Genomic DNA, 16,317 nt, shown 5'->3' with positions numbered 1-16,317 from the left:
ATGCTGTATAACGTACTTGCACATTCGCACGCCAAGGACCCGATTCTAACTGTTTGTTTATCCGTGTTTCTTTCACAGTCGTCGGCATCTGCCGAGGCTCTCGAGGAGTTGATCGCCCATGCCACTCAGCAGGACGAGCGACCTGCAGGACGCCGACTCGAACTTTCGCGTCGTCTACATGAGTACCAGGCAACTGCTATCGAACGCGCTGCTGAGGTCCACGCGACGGCTGTGGTCCACCCGAACGCAGAGCTGGGGCCTAACGTCCTCGTCGGACCATATTCCGTCATCGGACCAGGTCCGTAACTTTACCTTTCGTATGTTATTGTTATATTTAACTGATATTACTGTAAAATTATTGCTAGATGTGGTGCTAGAGGCTGATGTTCGGCTTCAGAGTCACGTGGTGATCGACGGCAAGACGCGAGTCGGGAGCGGCACTGAGATTCACCCGTTTGCGAGCTTGGGAGGAGAACCGCAGGATAAAAAACATCAATTATTCGATAAGGACGAGTACGAAGACTGGACGCTGACTATTGGCAGTAATTGCGTCATCCGGGAGCATGTTACAGTGCACGGTAGCACGTCGTACTCGCAGGCCCCGACATCCGTAGGAGACGATTGCTGGCTGCTGTGTGGAGCGCACGTGGCTCACGACTCGCAGGTGGGTCGACGAGTTGTGGTCTCGAATAACGTGTGCCTTGCTGGCCACGTGTCGATTGGAGATTGCGCAGTTATTGGCGGACAAGTTGGCATCAAGCAGCATGTGAGTGTGGGTCCGTTGGCGATGGTGGGAGGTCAGAGTGCCGTGGATGGAGACGTTCTGCCGTTCGGGTTGGTTGTTGGGAACCGTGCGAAGCTTGCTGGACTGAATCTGGTCGGGCTACGTCGTGCTGGCGTGTCTAGAAACAACATTAAGCTGCTACTGCGAGTATATCGCTACGTGTTTGGTGCGCTTTCATGCAAGAGAACGGGGTTTGCACCTGCTCTGGAGTAAGTGTCGAGTGGTGATACAAGTTTGCTAGCTTTTGTGCTGACGTTTTGCACAGTTTGGCGTACAGAGAGACTGTCGTTGAACGTGCGTTGGAAGCGAAACAGTTTTTTATAAACGAAGGACTCGACAGTGAGCGGATACCGATGGTACATGAGATGGTATGGTGTTTTTTAGCTTGGATAGTTTGTGAGAGACGTGTACTAATTTATGTTATTTTTTACTTGTGCAGGTGGACTTTGTGGTGACGTCTCCACAGCGCTATTCATCGTTGTGTCAGGCGTCTCCTCCGCATTAGATTTTTAGCCTATAGATTTCCTCGTAATACGAGATATTACTTAAACATTTGAGCTCGAGACAACGGACATTCCGTTCGATATCAGGTGTGTTTCTGTGCTCCGAAGGGTACTGAGTTACTAGAAAACATTGGCACAAGATCATCTGTGAGTCTTGATTTTCTCTCAGTTGAGTGCCGTTGACAGCATCTCATGCCGTGACATGCAACCCCCCGACGCTTCGCTTCCACCAACTATTAGTGTCTGGTGTCTTGAGAACACGCCACTGAAGGTCATTGCACGATGGGGAAGAAAGCGTTAAAGCTCGAGAGTTCTACGGACGGACTGGGGACTAGAAAGAAGAAATCACGACCGCGAAAGTCACTCATGAGACAACATCGACGAGACAGTCTTCGAGCCGAGCAACCGCAGAGTCCTGAGGCCGAATCTCTGCTGAAATCCACAGAAGAGACACAGCCACATCCTAGCAGTCAAAGCGGAAAGTCGAGTCAACCTCCGCCTCAGCGAGCTGAAGAAGACGAAAGCAACGGCAAGAATCAAGCTGAAACGCAACAAAACGAGCCGAGCCCACAGTCGACAGCTCGTCGCTCCACTTTCCTGTCATGGCGCAGTCGGAACTCCACCACGACAATTGTCGAAGATGCGCCGCCAGCGTCGTGTCCTTTGACGTGTCAGCCCTCGAGCTGCTTCATTGGCTCACTCAATGGAACCATCAGCGAGATGCATCTCCCACTGCTCACTAAACTCACAAAAGCTCGTATGGATGCACTTAAAGCCTCTCCAAAGCAACGTCACCTTGAAGTGACAATTGAGCACTCGGACGAGTTACCGTTTGGAGCGTACTCCCACCCACAAGTGCGTGTTCATATCGTCGATAGATGCACTGGGAGAGCGTTGTGTCCGCCACAGATGACAAGCGAAGCCAAGTTCTGGATGGACAATAACGCGAGCTGCAGTAAGTAACCGGTTGCTATGAAACTTTTGAGTATTACTCACTTTGTTATCAATTTTAGATGCTTTCGAATGGCAACAAGCGCTGAGTATTTCTGTCGACATGCCGACGTTTCTAAACACCCGAACAGTGTTATTATTTGAAATTCTAGAGGTTAAAGCTCCGTCGAAAGGAGTTCGCTTCCGGAGAGGGAAACGCTTTGAATCTGTGAGTACACACGACGAAGATGACGAGTACCCGAAAGCTTTCAATCCGACTTCTAGACTGGACTATCGACGCATTGCATGGGGCTTTTTCCACACTATTACCAATAAGGGAACTCCAACGATGAACTCGTTCGTGCTTCCAGATATACCAGACGCTAACGAGAAGAAGAAAAGGCAGTCGATCGTCGACGTTTGTGGGTTGCGAGTGCGATTATTTGAGTACCAAGTCATGACCTGGATGGACAAATATCAAGCCAAGTTGCAGTGGGGATGGAGAAAGAACCACCCAACTGTGCCAGTTGTGTTTCTCCAGTACCAGAAGCGCTCCCGTGTCTCTGCACCGAGCACGCTACATGTGCAGCTACGAGCCACAGGCCCGCCAGCAGGGGCTTTAGAAACGACGAACGGGAGAATAGTCAAAAATACGGATAAGGAGCTGAGTACAGCTGCAGAAATTGAAGCTGGAGACAACCAAGAACCGCCAACTGCGGTCTCTGCACCAGATACTGGCAGTCAAGTGGCTGCTCCTGAAGCCATTTCAAGCGATTCGTTCGATTTAATGGCGCCATGTAAGAGGAACGCGTCCGAGCCGTGTTTAATTCCTCAACGAGTGCTTTATTCTCTTCCGTCGGGGAAGAGAGGGTGCTCTGCTGTGAGTTTTAGTCCTTGTGGACGGTTCCTAGCTGCTAGTGTGAGTCCCGAACTCGGAGATTTTGTGGTGCAAGTGTATCATATGACATCTGCTGAGCTCTTCGCTGTGGGTCGTGGCCATCGAGGAGTGATCTACTCGTTACAATGGTGTATCATTTCTAATGGACAGTATCGACTCCTCTCAGCGTCATCAGACGGCAGTGTTCGTCTATGGAATCTTCCATGCAAGAATGAAGTGAAGTGTCCCGAGTCTCACCGCACTCTTTTACTCTCGTTGGTGTATCAGTGGCACCACTTTCCGAGCTTCGTATACAGCGCTATATTTCTTCCTGGAAGTACTGGAGAGATCGTACTTACAGGTGCTTCCGATGGCTGTATGCGCTTCCGGAAAGAGTCTTCCGTAATGAATGGACAACCTGAATACGGAATGCTCCAGGTGAGCTCTGCTGCTGTACAGGCTATTTGTGTGGAGGCCAAGTCCGGACGAGTCTTTTGTGGAGATGCTAAAGGTGAAATTTCAGTATGGAGACGCACAGCAAACGCTTCGACCCTGGACGGCTATGAACGCATCAAGACGATCCAAACTGGCCAGACGAGTATCACTTCGCTTGAGCTGCACCCTCGAAAGGCTCACCTGCTGGCTCAAACACAACCAAACGCCATTTTTCAGTACGAGTTGCGGTCTTATCTTCTGCTGAACAAAAGTTATGCCGGTGTGGCGTGCGAATCTTTGCTGGTGAAAAGCACATTTAGTCCGGACGGCAAATTGGTCATTAGTGGGTCGGAAGATGGCGTTCCTCGGTTGTTTACCAGTTTGCATGGACAGCAACTACAACGTGGTGTCTGGGGTACTCATTTCTTCCACGAGTACCCTGTGTTGGATGTGAGTTGGTCACCTACGGCGCATATGGCAGCACTCTGTTCTTATGGTAAAATAACGTTATTTTGTGTAACGTCGTGGTGGCTACTAACGTTATTTTGTTGATGATTTAGGAGGGGACAATCCGATTGTGGTGCTTTGTTCGTACCGAGGCGTAGAAGATGCTGTGTACATTGATGAATCTGCTTCACAAGCCACGCCGAATACGACGACGAACCTTCATCTGGCTGTAAATGTCTTCCGAGGAGCGAACCAACTGGAAAGATTCAGTGGTGACCATGCCCAACGTCTCCAGCGAGCGCTGGAACGGCGTCAAAAGCGTCTACAAGCAAAGGTATTGATACGTGACAATTGTTTGGTTCTTTGACCTCGTCGTAGTAATTTCCAGCGTTTTGGTCGATATAGTTGTCTCTGGAAGCCGAGGCTAGTACGGGCCAAAATAGCAACAACCTGACGTCGTCTGTTGCAGTGTAAATTCACCAGAACCTCGCTAAAAACAACATCAATACTTTGAACTAATGCAAATAGTTTCTATTTATACTAAAATACTAACTTCGCAGCTATTGAACTCACGTCGCTCTGTCAGTCGCGATGTCCGGCGGGCGTGATAATGCTCGCCACCACAAGTCCAAGGAAGCCGCTCGCCATCTATCGCAAAGTCAGCTTGAAATTCTGACCCTAGCGTCAATATTTCGTGAGACGGGGGGTCCTTTATCCAACGAAGAAAGAAAAGGTACAACGTGGACTCTACAAACGGGTTGGGACAAAATCGTAAAAGTCTCGACAGCTCTCATTGATGGAGGCATCCAAGATAACGACGATGGAGTCGGCCTTTCCGTCGGTATTCGGCGTGAAGTGGGAGCATAACCATGTCGTGGCCGTCGATCTCTCGGGCAACGGACTGTCAGGGTCTTTCCCTGCTGAAATTGTCCAGTTACGCTTCCTCACGACGCTGAAGCTAAGAAACAACCCAAACTTACGTGGAAAATTACCCCCTGAAATCTACTCGATGCCCCACCTCAAGTACTGTTATATCGACGGCACAAGGATTGAAAATACTCTTCCGTACAACATTGCACACTCGTTTGAAATCACCCACGTGAAACCAGATTCATCAGGACGATCATCCAAATCCACAGTATCTACAGTTAGATTTTGCACAGGGAGCAACCACATTATCCGTTGGATGGCCGACATGACTGAGTCAGAAATGTTTATGGTGCATTCAACACTCAAGAAGATGCATGAAAATACCAATGGCCAACTTGGGCGCCAACAGATCAAGTGTACAGCCAGCAACGCCACGGGACCCGAACGTGCAGCTGCGGCCACGAAGCTCCAACGCATCTATCGAGCTCGCATCGAACGGACCAAGTTCCGCCACTTCCTACGCTCTCTTGTCGAGATCAAGGTCGATCCTACCTCGGGAAACACTTACTACGTCAATGCGCGGACTGGCGAAGCAACTTGGAACAAACCGAAGTTTCTTGGTTCTGGAACTGAAAATACAATCTCCAGCGCTGACGGACCACAAGACACCGCGCCAGATGCACGAGAAGCTTGGAAACCTTACGATGATGACTACGGCAACACGGTAAGTATTCTTGAATGCGCTGTCTAGTAGAAATACTAATAATTTTCTGCTTCAGTACTTCTGGAATAGCATGACAGGAGATTCAACGTGGGAGCCTCCAGCTTTCCTTAGTCGCATATACGAAGAGCTTGGAGGACGCTACGGTGTTGACAAGACGGACGAAGAGCGATTTGAACTCTTCTTCCAAGATATCGATCGCGACGGCACAGGGGAAATCGACCAAGACGCGTTCGCACGATTGTGTGGCGATTTGGGCATGGCGTTGTCTGCGAAACAGATCCGACAAGTGTTTCTAGAACTCGACACCAGTGGCGACGGCCAACTCGATCGTCCCGAGATCATCGCGTGGCTCACTCGAAATTTCATGTGAAAAATTACAAACTAGATTTCAAAATAACTTCCAATGTCTCTCTATTCCTCATCACAGAGGAGCTGCAGCAACTTCTCCGAGTCCGCGATGGTGCGGGTCAAGCCAATGATCTGATTCCCACTGACGAGGTACGTGTCCGTGCAAGCGCATTTGACTGCAGGAGGCTCCGAGTCGTCCAAGTCAGCGACACTTTCTGATCGTCGGAAAGTTGCGTCAAACTCGACAATAACCGAGTAGCCAATTGCCTGGATACTCTTCTCTTCGACGGAGACGACATCCAGACACTGTTTAAATAACGAGGCGTACTTGATGACGCCCTGGTCTCCATGGTATGTCCCCCAGAACGGCATCTCCTCCGGCACTTCGGACTTAAGGAAGAAACTCGCAGACGTCACTGGACCCAACAGGTTAATATCGGGGATAACCAGATACGGGCCACCTCGACTCTTGGCCACGCACTCGACCAACGTCGTGTTGGCAGCTTCGTCGATATCGCTGAAGCTATTGCGCGACATTCGCGTCCTGTTCACAGCGCTCTGCATGACTTCAAACCACTTCATTCTCGTCGCATCGGACCGGGTGACAAAAGTTAACGTCTCGTCCTCTTCGCGATGGCCGTCAAAGACTTCCACTTGGAAGCCGAAAGCGCCTCGGTCTCGTTTCTTGACGCTGCGACCGAATGCGATCCACTTCCTAGCGTTGCACACGACCAGTTTCTTCGGTCTCGATGTCCACGTTTGGGTATGCGCCATCAAGAATTGCTTCAGCATCGACGGAGACGTGGCCTTGGACACGTCAGTACTCGACGATCCAGATGTCGCGCTGGCTGCGTCTTCTAACGTCAATTGACACGTAGATTTCTCGAATTTCAAGTGCACTTTCGCCCACTTGGAGCGCTTCTGGTACGCGTAGCCACTCACGAAGAAATCGTCTTCCTGTACATCGAACGACGTGGCCTCGTCGGACTGCAGAATGTCGATAATGGACTCTGGAAATTTACTCTGTGACCGGCTCTGGAACATGTCGCTGGGATGCACCGCCTCGCTTCCTTTGGCCAGATTGTGGGACGATCCGAAGCCTTCTTTCTCCATTGGCAGTCGTCGAAACGGCTCCAGCTCTCGTGACAGATATTCACTAGCGGAAGACGACGGGCGAGCGAGCACAAGGCCCGTGTCTGCGTCGTCTTCGCTAGTGTTTCGCTTCCTCGGCGTCCCATTGCGAGCGACAACTTGCAGTCCGAGAAGCGAATCGTCCAGCGCATCCATTTGCTGATAATGCGTAGCAACAAGCGACGCCGCGAAGTCATTCCAACCTTTGACGTTGTTGCAGAATTGGCGGATCAGTTCCTGTTGGAGAGTGGGCGAGCTGCAAATCTTGGCGATTTTCACTCCAATGATCGCCAAATGCGCGTCGTAAATGTGCGTCGCACTGTTCGCGTTTAACTTGTGTGTAATAAACTCCAGAATCGAGTCGGGCGAGCGGAAGACACTTCGCAGCAGCGGGTTGTTCACTCGTCCGTTTGAAGACGGTCGGTTCAGTAGATTCAAGTACAATTTCACTAGTCGACAGTGCAGGATGCTGGCTTTCGGGAATTTCTCGAAAATGTCCATCAAGGACGTGGCAAGGTCCAGTCGAGTCAAGCGACTGTCGATGCGATCATTCGACATGAGAATAACAGCGTCCAGCAGCTCCACGACATGCACAACAAGCAGAGTAGACGCCAATGGTCGGTGGTTCACCACTGCCTTTCCCGATCTGGGCGAATAGCTGAGAGCAGGAGGCGATATCCCACCATACAACGTACTCCGTGCAGGTGCCGCGTCACGTTTCGTGGCCTTCTGAGGACTCTCTTTATCGACCAGTGCATCAAAGTCGCCAGTGCCAGTACTGTCGTCATCCGAGTCGCTGTCACTGAAGCAATCTCGAGCTGCAAACTCCGAGATCGTGGACAAATGCTGATGGTAGTTGATCGACGCGCAAATGGTGTCCAGAACGAGATGAACCGGCGCAACGAACACGTCCAGCTGGTCGGAATCGAAGCGAGAGAACTCAATTGCATGTCGTAAGACGTCAACTATCAGGACTCGAGGGATACACGTCCCGTTCGTGTGGTGTGCGTCCAGAAACCGAAGTTCTGCCATCCCAAGTTCCGCCAGTCGAGCTAGAATCGTGCTGTTCTCGGTCAACGCGGCTATAACCGCACACTTAAGTTTGTGATGCATGGGAGGGTCATGCGGGGCCATTCTCGGTGGGAAGAGCTCCTTTTCGAAGGCCTCGACGCTCTCGAACGACGACAGCTGAATCCTGGTCTGGATAAAATACCGGAAAGTATTCGGGAACTCGTCTTTCAAGATCTTCGTCAGGATCTCAGCACAGCCACTGATCCTCCCGTGAACTGTAGACGTCGTGTTGGTACTGAACAAAGACGGAGACAGCGGCGGCGTCTTGGACGCGAAGAAAGAAGACGGCGACATAGCTGGGGACCCTCCGAAAGATGATCGTGGTGATTGAGACGATGTGGACGACACTGTCGACGTGGAAGAGACCGAAGACAGAGACCTGGAGAGTCGAGTCGGTACCTGCTCCACTATTCGCTGTACAAGGCATCGAATGATGGGGAAATACGCGAATCCGCGACGGATAGAGAGGTGGATCAACCCATGTAACAATGCCGTAACATCTGGGTTGTACACGTGCACTGCAAGACGTGACAGTAGCCACTCTTTGTCGTCCTGTTCGTTCTCGTCACATATCAGCCTGTGAACAGTTGGAAAAGTGACGAAATTCTTGGTAATTCGACACATATTCGCCACTAAAATGCCGTCCAGTTCCAACTCATCTGCCATGGAATTCTCCGCATTCTCGGCGACGGTAATTGGCCACAAAAAGCGGAACAATCCTCCAAAAATGCGCTTCCACTCGCTGGCAGTTAAATCCTCGAGACGTAACAAATATCCACGTGTCGCAGGGTCTTCTTGGTCGTCTTCTCCGTACACACTAAAGTCCGAGATGCTGCTTCCCGAACTCTCAAACCGCATACTCGCACGTAGGCGTTGGATTCTGGCCATTTTTCTAGTCGACGCGTTGCTTCTGAAGTCCATTATGGTCGGTAAGTTTGTCGGTGGGGCTGTAGAGGACACAGCGAGGCCTTCCAGCTTGACACTAGGCTGTTTCGGAGTTTCTACGTGTTGTTTCGCGTCCTTTTCCGACTCGTGTGGCTCCTGTTTCGGTTCTCCGTACCAGGCCATGACTTTTAAGTAGAATCGGAGGATAATCTCTGTGGCCACATACGCCTGTCGATATTTATCTGGATGGGGTTCTGCATTTTCAGTTAAATGGTCGCTGAAGGATGTAGCAAAGCCGAATACCTGTTTGATGGACTCTGGCTCGAGTAGAAGCTTCTGGACGGGTGAGAAATGTCCCCGTTCTCTTCTCTGCACGGTGGTGAGCACTGTATCGACGTCGTAGCAGCTGCAGAAGACGTTGTCCAGGGACGGCGCATGACGTAGCGCCTCGCCGTTGTGCAGCGCCTGCGACGCCTTCAGTGGGTCGTGTGCAGTCTTTGTGAGCTCCAGTAGTGACATGGACTTGGCCCATGTAGCTGGAGGCACGAATGGTACCGAATTGCTTCCAGAAGTGGCCTCGTTCGTGTTTGTTGCATCGGTTTGAGACGCTGCGAATGTGGCGGGGGACGACATGGTGCGTACTGGCTCCGCGAGACCGCCGACTTCACTCTCATTGTCCGAGTCAGACTCGGTCTCGGCCGCGCACGTGCATTGACGCGTGAGCTGCAGCGTCGAGGCCCCCGTGGACAGCATCGCACTGCAGTGATGAGATGTTGCGCACAGGTTTTAGAGAATGAAAAGTGAATGAACCGGTTTAGGTTCTGTGTCAACTTTTTGTGTCGCAAATTGAAAACCATACTGAGAACAAGACAAAATTGGTCATTGATCGAATTGTACATGTAACAAACTGATGTAACAAACAAATTGATGAAAAGTTGAAGGGGTTTGAGTGGTTGCTGCTCACATGCAGTCACATATAGCGAGCACAATCGAGTTGGAGTGGCTGTCCTAGGACTATCCCATCGTCGTAAGCTGGTAGTTGCCATGGGGGTGAAGGAGGTGGCGAAGACAAAAGAGGCAGCGACGCTGAATTCTTTTCGAGTCAGAAGTGCACCCACGGTGGTCTCCACAAGTCGACAGAATCCAGGCGCTGGTCGGACCATCGCCGACGTTTTGCCAAAGTGCCTTCGGGTGCACTTAGTCCAACCGTGCTGTCTGTTCAGGATGAAATTGATCGCGTTGTTTTCCATTCGAAACTCACTACGAGCTCACAAATATTCCTTGGACGTGACAATGAATCATTGGAAAATCAACAAAATCTGACATGTCAGGTTTTTATATTCACATCACGATGGCGAAGTCTATCTCTTCTGGTGGTTGACGAAGCGCAGAGCCAGTAGAGCCAGCAGTCGATACACCCCGATGAATACAAAGATGTATCCAAAGTTGCTCCAGATCTGCGCGTGTTTGTACTCAAAGTTCGTCTCCACATACTCCTTCACCGTCGTGTGGCCGAGTGAACTTGGCGCGTTGGTCAGTTCGTGGCAGGCCAGTAGACCACTGCCACCTTCGTATTCACCAGTTGCATCGTTCCACGTCGGAAGCTCAGGGCAGTCTGTAAACACCAGCGCGTTCAGCAACCTCATCGAGTATTTTTGCGGTGTGATGAGGTACAACCAGTGATAACCACGAGGGATACTTGCAGCTGGTGGGTTAAAGCCCGCGAAAGTGAGACAGATTGAGTTGTACAGCACTCCCAGGATAGCAGCGACCTCCACAGTGGGCATCGCGTAGATGAAAAGCTGACCCAGATATGTCTGCATGAGGACGAAAAGTGCGTTCGCAATCCAGAACATGAAGCCCGACGCCACGTTCCTGAAGCCAACCGAAGGGTAGAAAATAAGCGTGAACAGTGCTGAGCTGACGAAGACGTACGGGATTTCAGCAATTGTGGACCCCACAAAGTACCACAGACAGTTGTAGGTCTGTGATGCGCGCTCACGGTAGTACGCCCCCCGTTCTGCGAAGGAGATGGGGAGAGTGCCTGTGAACGAGATGACACCGTTGAACATGGACGTCATGAACACCATCGCGATACCGGCGTTGATCTCTTGATACGTCTGGTACGATTTGTTGGCGAACACGACAGCGAACAAGACGCCGAGACCAAGAGAGATCGCGAATCGAGTGATGTTGTACGTCGGTGTACGCCAGTAGCGGTCGTTAAAACGCTTGAGTAGGAAGCGCATTTGAGTCATCGAGCTGGCAGCTCGTTTCTTGTTGAACATCATCTCCGGGAGATCAGGACTGGGACGAGTCAAACCAGGTCGATCCAGTTGCGCGTCCAGAAGGCGCTTCTCCTCACTCTCTTTGAAACATTTCACAAAGTCCGTTGTGTTACTGGAACTGTTGCTCACACCGGCACCGATCACCTCCAGCATCCAAGACGCAGGGTTCTGTTCCTTCGGACATGGCGACGTACCGGGGATGGCTTCCAGATAGTCCACTCGTCGTCTGGATCGATGCACGATACTGTGCTTGATGTGCCACGACGTGAGAAGCTGTTCTCTCCCGTGACGATCGCCTTCCAGGACTTGCACTACTTTGTTCCGAAACCAGGCAACCCGAAGGAATCTCTCGAGCTCCTCAAGGGTGTCAGTGGCTTTGCTGAACCAGGTTCTCTCGTTCGCTTCGTATCCATTGAGTAAAATCTTGCCCGTGATCTTGCCACCAGTCTTCCGACCCGCAATCACATCCATCAGCGTCGTTTTACCTGCGCCGGAAGACCTTATTGCCAGAGTTCTTGGGAGTTGTGGTCAGCACGTAGTCACTTGTATCTTTGGTAACATTGCTGCTACTGTCTTCTTTTGGCTTGAGAGACACGTTAGCAGGACCATCGTATCGCTTGTATTCGAGGATAAAGGCACCCGTTGCCATGAGGAAAATGTAGAGGCCAATCATGTAGATGATACCTGTCCACACCCAGTTATGGTTCGAAGGCACAGCGAACTGTTGCAGGAAATACCCGCCCATTGTCAAATTGTACTGCGAACAGTAGTCCACTCCATCGTACACACACACGTCGAATGTCTTGGATCGATACTGGTTCACACACAGCGCACGCAGCGACCAGGAGTCCGGAACGAGGTAGTAAGCCCAGATCAACCAATCCGGCATGACGTTCTTGGCCATCACGAAGCCTCCGAAAAGGTTAAAAATGACGATAGTGAACGTGGACATGGGCTTAGCAATGTTGAACCCGGGACAAATAGTAGTCAGACAGAAGAACCAGGCGGCGTATACGAGGTTCGTGAGCATCATAATGATCAGGAAGATGACGAAGTGTCAAGCGTGTGGAACAAGTCCCGCCATCCAGTACACCAGTGACCCGAAGACGATGCTCTCGCCAATAGCTTGAGGGATCAACGCCAATGAGTTCGCGATGGCAAACGACGCCGATCGGTAGAAATTAGCCGAGCGATGTTTGTAGAAAATGTCCCGTTGCCGAGACTCATGAAGATCGTCGCCTGGAACAGAACCCCGATGGTCATCTGTGCGTCCTTCGGGTCGGTCTGGTAGAAGGTACTACCGTAGATGAGACCCATGACCACCACCATCAACGCTCGGACGTAAATGAACGAAGTGTTGCGCTTCGTAAGTCTCCACTGACGCGCCGTGACGGTCTTGGTGCTCTCCTAGAAACTTTGACGGAACTCCGGCATATGTTTCATGTGTTCTTCGACATCCTTCAAGCGCTCGGGGTCGTGAGGAGCGTTGATCGCCCCGATCAAGTCAGCGTACAGCGGAGACTGACGCCAATAGTCCGAGAACTCGCTAGCTAGACGAGGGGGTTGAGTCATCCCCATCGGCAACTCAACCTGATACTTCTTCTGCATGGTCGTGCCCAAATCCAGCAAAAAGTCAGCAGCATCACGACGAGGTGGACACTTTAACCCTAGGGTCTCAAAGTAGGACACAGCGTGGTTTCGAGGACCGTGGTAGACGATTTCGCCTTGATTTAACACCATGACGTTGTCGAAGAGGTTGAACACTTCCGGTGCAGGTTGCAGTAACGCTATCACGATCGTCTTGTGGAGGCATTTGGCGATACTTCGCTGCGTCGTGATGATATTGAAGGTCGCCGCACTGTCCAGACCAGTACTGATCTCGTCCATGAGCGTCATGTATTTCATACCAAACTCCATCTCACCCGTAGTCACGCGCTTACGTTCACCACCTGATACACCACGCAGCATGCCACTGCCAATGATTGTGTCCTGGCAAATATGCAGACCGAGTTGCTCAATGACCAGGTCTGGGTAGTTTTCGAAGTACTTCGTAGCTGTCTCTAGAGCCTCCGCGTTTTGCTCTGGTGTACCATTACTCAGCATCTTCTCCGTATGCTTCGGCATGCCGCCACCGCAGACTGCATAGGCGAACTCCAACGTCTCTCGTACTGTGAGTTTGGGAAAATGCTTGTCGAATTGTGTCAAGAATTGAGAGAGCAGCTTTGTGATCTCCTCTCGAGACACACCATTGTACGACACATCCCCCTCGATCTCGACATTCCCGCTTTTAGGGAATTGACCGGCAAGTACACGCATCAAAGATGTCTTGCCTGAGCCCGGTTGGCCCAGCAACAGAGTGATGGTGCCCGGTTTGAATACACCGCTGACGTTCTTGATGATCTCCTTCTGCACCACGCGCTTGTTCCACGCGAACTTGGCGAGACTGCGCTTGATGGAGTTGAATACCGTCGGCAGCTCCGACTCGGCCGTGATCTTACCCGTCACTGTCACGTTGGCTGTGACGCTCAAGTTTTGGTAGCGTACTTCCATCTGCGGTAGTTCTCGTCCCATTGCGGCCTCGAACTTGTCGGCTATGAAGCTGTGCAGCGCGTTGGGGCCGTGAGCCATCATGGCTTTGTTCGAAGTCAGCGTGTCGGAGCCAAAGTGAGCAGCCACCTTGTCCTCCATCTTGTGAATTGTCCTTCTCGCCAGTCGATTGCGTCTGTGCCCGACTCAGATGTGTTGGGCCTGGTGCAAATTGAAAAATGAGCTAAGCCATTGCAGCAAATTGATCATGCGACAACTATGGACCTTTGCAGGTGGGCTCGCAAACTGGATTGCGCGCATGCACGTCGTCGTTTGACAATTTGGCCCGCAAACGTTTGCGCGCCACGATTAGTACTTTTGTACATGTACAGTACAAGTACGGTACTAGTATTAATATTAGATTAATAAATCAATAGTATTAATACATGGACTGTACCATACTACTGTACCTCGAAGTACATTTTTGATGGAAAGTTACCTCAGATAGTTTTCTTGGATCATATATCAATCTCGCGCAGCCATGGCAAAGCAGGGCAAACGCAAAGAGAAAGCAGTCGCTAAGGACCAAGAGCAAAAGGCACCACCACCCAAAGTTGCAAAAACAGCCTCTGTTTGCGAGTACTGCGACAAGGAGTTTACTACTCGAGGGATCCCTCTTCACCAGAAGAAATGCGCCAAGAAACAAGCGCATGACAAAGCTGAAGCCAAGAAGACCCGGTCTTACAAGTTTTGTATCGTCAACGAGCCCATTCACGAAGAGATCCTCTCGTTCTTGAGCAATCAGGCACTCACCAAGATGCAGATGATTACTGGCGATCGATACCAGCACTGCGAGCCTTTGTTGGCGAGATACTGCTGCAAATGTGAGAACGATAACCCCGTCATTTCTAACAAAGGTCTGTGTCGAGAATGTGAGACGAAACGGGTTTACATGTATTATCCTCGCGCACATCACATAGACAAGCATGAGGCCAAGGACAAATACGGAGTGCGGGAGAAGGATCTCACAAACATCCACAGTACAATTCCCCACTCCTATGATTGCGTTACATTGGAGAATTACATGATTCAATTGTGTGGATCGAAGATGGAATGGATAAGATATCTTGCTAAAAGAGACATGAGTAAGAAGAAGGCGCAGGCTACACGGCAGCAGAGAGCGAAGGAGGCGGAGGCTTTGTTGAAGTCGCTGGCACCTGGATTTGCACCCTATATCTGGGCGATCGGCTTTAAGAAAACGGACGAGGAGCTTTTGAGGCAGTGCAGCCAGCGTTTCATTGCACTCAAAGAGAAGCTTAACGAACGTGGACTTAATCTGCGAGCGAGTTCTACGCTTTGCAGCGATTACGTTACCTCTGGGGGAGGAAATATCGAAGATGTTGTGAGAGACACGGAATCTGCGCAAAGCTCGAGTATCCAGAAGTAAGCTCGATAAAAAATTGAAGGGCGTAGTGTGACAACCTTTTCGTAGCGAATAATACGTGTTCGACGAGATCTAAAGGCTAAATACATCGTGTTTTTGTTGATTTCATATTGATGCGATAGGACCTATTGTGCATTTCAATGCATTTGTCCTTTTCACTTAGCCTGGTGCTCTATTTATAATAAATAGAGATCGGTTTATTAAATCGACGTCGATAAAAAGCACAAATCGATCTTGCTTAACTGGCTGATAAATCGAGCTACGACAGTCAAATCGACCGCTCGGGATCGAACAACCACCAAATTCACATCGATATCCTGTAAATCGACACTTTTTGCCGTTTTGAAATGGTAAATCGATCACAGATAAAACAAATCGATGCCTGTCTCTCCCATCTCATTTTTACGCGTGGTTTAATGCTCCGACCAAGCTCAATCTAGGCTATAAAACGGATGGACACTCCATCTCAGTAAATGGGCGTCTAACAAATCCGTCCTCCTAAATCGTGGACCCAAATTAATTTCGGCAGGACTACTCCCGAATTTAACCCAACTAAAAATTAAAAAAGGGAGTGAGTAGTGCACCCAACTCAGCGTCGTAAATCGCGACCAGATTTTCCCCTACCCCAGAAGAGGCCTGGTCGACAGAAATTTCGATATCCGTCAAGTATGTATACGTGTATATCATTGTCAACTACCACTCATTCCGAAAGTGAGGGGGGAAACAGCGAGAGCAGTATGGAAGCCACTAGCGCGGGCTGCTGTGCGTCAAATGCAGCCGGTGCTGGAGGCTTGGGGAGCCCGCGAAGCGACCACTCCGAGCCTCAGTGTATCGGGTGTAGCGATGAGGAGTGGATAGATTCAACTGAGGAGTCGTCGGCCACTTCCAGCACAGTACACACGGATTCGAGCGACTCCATACCGCAAACAACAGAGGCACCACCCCTTCAGCGCACTCAATTTGATTCTTGGGAAGACCTGGAGGGCTACCTTAAACAGTATTCAAGGGAAACGTATCAGGTACACTTGACTGTATTTGTTATCGCTGCTAGCCA

At 50.5% G+C, this 16,317-nt stretch overlaps 6 protein-coding genes across 6 annotated transcripts; 3 read left to right on the top strand and 3 right to left on the bottom strand.

Annotated features, from left to right (window-relative positions):
- On the top strand, positions 1–1,289 carry PITG_07121 (acyl-[acyl-carrier-protein]-UDP-N-acetylglucosamine O-acyltransferase; the record flags this gene model as incomplete). Its single annotated transcript, XM_002905037.1, has 4 exons — positions 1–298; positions 366–993; positions 1,062–1,152; positions 1,224–1,289. 4 exons carry the CDS (start codon positions 1–3, stop codon positions 1,287–1,289), a joined length of 1,083 nt encoding a protein of 360 aa, XP_002905083.1.
- Positions 1,290–1,464: 175 nt separating this feature from the next.
- On the top strand, positions 1,465–4,450 carry PITG_07120 (uncharacterized protein; the record flags this gene model as incomplete). Its single annotated transcript, XM_002905036.1, has 5 exons — positions 1,465–2,242; positions 2,391–3,014; positions 3,291–4,025; positions 4,090–4,310; positions 4,382–4,450. The coding sequence occupies 5 exons, from the start codon at positions 1,570–1,572 to the stop codon at positions 4,448–4,450; spliced, it is 2,322 nt and encodes a 773-aa protein (XP_002905082.1).
- A 96-nt stretch (positions 4,451–4,546) lies between these two features.
- Positions 4,547–5,681, top strand: PITG_07119 (uncharacterized protein; the record flags this gene model as incomplete). The annotated part of the gene is made up of 2 exons (XM_002905035.1): positions 4,547–5,570; positions 5,640–5,681. The coding sequence occupies 2 exons, from the start codon at positions 4,773–4,775 to the stop codon at positions 5,679–5,681; spliced, it is 840 nt and encodes a 279-aa protein (XP_002905081.1).
- A 300-nt stretch (positions 5,682–5,981) lies between these two features.
- Positions 5,982–9,717, bottom strand: PITG_07118 (uncharacterized protein; the record flags this gene model as incomplete). Its single annotated transcript, XM_002905034.1, has 3 exons — positions 5,982–9,102; positions 9,181–9,581; positions 9,694–9,717. The coding sequence occupies 3 exons, from the start codon at positions 9,715–9,717 to the stop codon at positions 5,982–5,984; spliced, it is 3,546 nt and encodes a 1,181-aa protein (XP_002905080.1).
- A 649-nt stretch (positions 9,718–10,366) lies between these two features.
- PITG_07117 (ATP-binding Cassette (ABC) Superfamily) lies at positions 10,367–12,326 on the bottom strand (the record flags this gene model as incomplete). Its single annotated transcript, XM_002905033.1, has 2 exons — positions 10,367–11,672; positions 11,779–12,326. The coding sequence occupies 2 exons, from the start codon at positions 12,324–12,326 to the stop codon at positions 10,367–10,369; spliced, it is 1,854 nt and encodes a 617-aa protein (XP_002905079.1).
- A 101-nt stretch (positions 12,327–12,427) lies between these two features.
- Positions 12,428–13,924, bottom strand: PITG_07116 (ATP-binding Cassette (ABC) Superfamily; the record flags this gene model as incomplete). The annotated part of the gene is made up of 3 exons (XM_002905032.1): positions 12,428–12,688; positions 12,749–13,151; positions 13,206–13,924. 3 exons carry the CDS (start codon positions 13,922–13,924, stop codon positions 12,428–12,430), a joined length of 1,383 nt encoding a protein of 460 aa, XP_002905078.1.
- Positions 13,925–16,317: the final 2,393 nt, after the last annotated feature.

This window comes from Phytophthora infestans, genomic scaffold (assembly GCF_000142945.1).
Source record: "Phytophthora infestans T30-4 supercont1.10 genomic scaffold, whole genome shotgun sequence".
NCBI classification, from domain to species: Eukaryota; Oomycota; class Peronosporomycetes; order Peronosporales; family Peronosporaceae; genus Phytophthora; species Phytophthora infestans.
Note: the sequence above shows the minus strand (reverse complement) of the source record. Positions and strands in the feature narration are given on the sequence as shown.